Source organism: Penaeus japonicus, unplaced genomic scaffold (genome assembly GCF_977035675.1).
Source record: "Penaeus japonicus unplaced genomic scaffold, GWHDUDI00000001_assembly GWHDUDI00000006, whole genome shotgun sequence".
Taxonomy (NCBI): domain Eukaryota; kingdom Metazoa; phylum Arthropoda; class Malacostraca; order Decapoda; family Penaeidae; genus Penaeus; species Penaeus japonicus.
The window spans coordinates 18,862,254-18,864,753 of NW_028234408.1; the positions used below are offsets into that span (position 1 = coordinate 18,862,254).

At 36.4% G+C, this 2,500-nt stretch overlaps 1 protein-coding gene across 1 annotated transcript in view; it reads right to left on the minus strand.

The window, feature by feature from the left end:
• LOC122242650 (chitinase-3-like protein 1) overlaps positions 1 to 2,500 on the minus strand; it is a 5,890-nt gene that overhangs the window by 766 nt on the left and 2,624 nt on the right. The window contains exons 7-10 of the mRNA XM_042999986.2: positions 2,013 to 2,144; positions 913 to 1,062; positions 304 to 600; positions 1 to 84 (exon numbers count right to left, since the gene is read on the minus strand). The exon at positions 1 to 84 is cut by the window's left edge and continues 87 nt beyond it. Of these exons, the coding sequence (XP_042855920.2) occupies positions 1 to 84; positions 304 to 600; positions 913 to 1,062; positions 2,013 to 2,144 (663 nt within the window). The remainder of the gene's footprint in view (positions 85 to 303; positions 601 to 912; positions 1,063 to 2,012; positions 2,145 to 2,500) is intronic.

Consider the following 2,500-nt stretch of genomic DNA (forward strand, 5'->3'; position numbering starts at 1 on the left):
GTTGCAAGAGGTCAGGTTGGGGTCGTACAGCGTTCCTGGAGCACACATCTCCAGGACTCCATAGCCGTTAACGCACACCCAATACTGTCAACGAAGGAATGCCATTAGGAGCAAGGTACCAGGTTGTCCTATTATATATGTAAAGTAGAAGAAATATTATCATTCTATTATGTATGTACAAGAATACTTTGTATCTTACGTAATTTCGTGAAGAAATACACAAAGTACAAATAATACAATAATGCCGAGAAGAAATACACAGCGTCATGATGAATGACGTGAGATTCGGCAGGAAATCCGTACCTTGTTGCAATCCTCGTGCGAGAAGGTCGTGCCATCGACGTGGTTAGTGCAGTCTGGTCTCAAAGCCGGGTTACGAGTCGTGGTAATTGGTTTTGGTGTGGTGACTCCTGTGGTTGATTTCGGTTCTGGTGTGGTCGTTGGGGGTTCTGGTGTGGTTGTTGTTGGTTCTGGTGTGGTTGTTGTTGGTTCTGGTGTGGTTGTTGTTAATTCTGGTGTGGTTGTTGTTGGTTCTGGTGTGGTTGTTGTTGGTTCTGGTGTGGTTGTTGGTTCTGGTGTGGTAAAGTATTTAGGACAAACCTGAAAGAAAGACCCAAGTGTACGTAAAAAATAATCATATCAATACCTCTATCTAAGATCACCATCTATATCTATATGAATATCTATATCTCCTATGTCTATATTTGCATGCACGTGCGTGTTTATATTCATGCATGTATGTATGCATGTACAATATCTCACCATGCATAAACACTCACACACACACACACACACACACACACACAAACACACACACACACACACACACACACACACACAGACACACACAAACACACACACACTCACACACAAACAAACACAAACAAACCAACCAACCCAGCATGTACCTACCACCATATCCTCCCCCGGCTCCTTAGCAAGAGCACGCTTCATGTTGCTGATCAGATGGAACTTCTCCTTGTAGCAGTTAGGGCGGAAATCATCGGTGTCAATTGTCCACACCATAACACCAGCCAAGCCCACGTTCTTGGCGTAGCGGGCCTGGAATGTAGTGGAATAATGTGGAATAATACCTTCTGGTTTCTTTCTGTTTTTTTCTTTCTGTTTCTTCTGTTTTTTGTTGTTCGTTCGATTCTCTTTGACGCGACTTCAGGTGGTGTTACGTTTGTTCTTTTGTTTGGATCTTGTTATTGTTTTGCTGTTGTTGTTGTTGTTATCGTTGTTATTTGTGTGATTGTTATTGCTATTATCAGTATCGTTGTTATTGTTATTATCTTTGTTATTATTATTTTAGTTATTATCATTCTTGTTATTATTATTATCATTATTGTTATTGTTATCATGATCATTATTATCATCATCTTAGCGCCATCACCATTATTATTATCATTATTACTATTGTTATTATCATTATCATTATTATTATCACCTTCTTCATCCTCCTCCTCTTCTTCATCACCATCATTGTTAGTATTATCATTATTATTATCATTATTGTCATTATCATTATTATCGTCATTGGTAATATCATCATCATCATCATCATTACCATCATTATCATCATCATCATCACTGTCATGATTATTGTTATTATCATCATCATCATTATCATTATTGTTATTATGGTTATTAGCAGCATCATTATTGCTATTATCATTATAATTATTATTGTTAATTTTATTATTGCTAGTAAAATGACAATTAGCATTAATGCTATTATCATTGTTATTAATATCATCATTATTGTTAATATCTTTAACATAATTATTACCATTATTATTATCATTATTGTTATTGGTATTATTATTAGTAATGCCATCATTATCAATCTCGTTATTATCATTTGGAATAACAATATCATTATCATTATTATCATCATCAATATTATTGTTATTAATATCATTATAATCATTCTCACTTATTATCCTCGTCATTACTATCATCTTCATGGTAACCATTATCATGATTATCATCAACTTCGACCGCCTTACCTTGAGATACACAGAATCCTCGTCATCAAAACCGCACCAGATCTTGTCGCTGCTGCAATAGAAGTAAGGCTCATGTAACGTCGGGTCATGCACGATCTCGCAAGTGCTGTCGTCCCGTATCCTTTCACAGATCTGTCGAGGAGAGATTAGACATGCACAAGGTGTAATGATGCCTCACTTTTTTTGTGTTCAGTTTTATTCTCGGTGTATCCCTCCGCAAATAAATGAGATGTTTTCGATATTCGTCTTTGGTCTATTGTGAGAGTTATAGGGATTCTAGGCAAAAGCGGTTTGCTGGGCGACACGAGAATAATGATAAGATTAGTCCGTAATGGTGATTAAAAAAATAGGGTGGAAGTGGAAGTGGAAGTGGAAGAGGTAAGAGAATATTGGAGAAAGAGAAAAAGAGGAAAAACAAAAACAAAAAAACATCAGAGGAAAGTGTACAATTAGGGTCTCACATCACAATCATAAAAAAGTCAGTATAT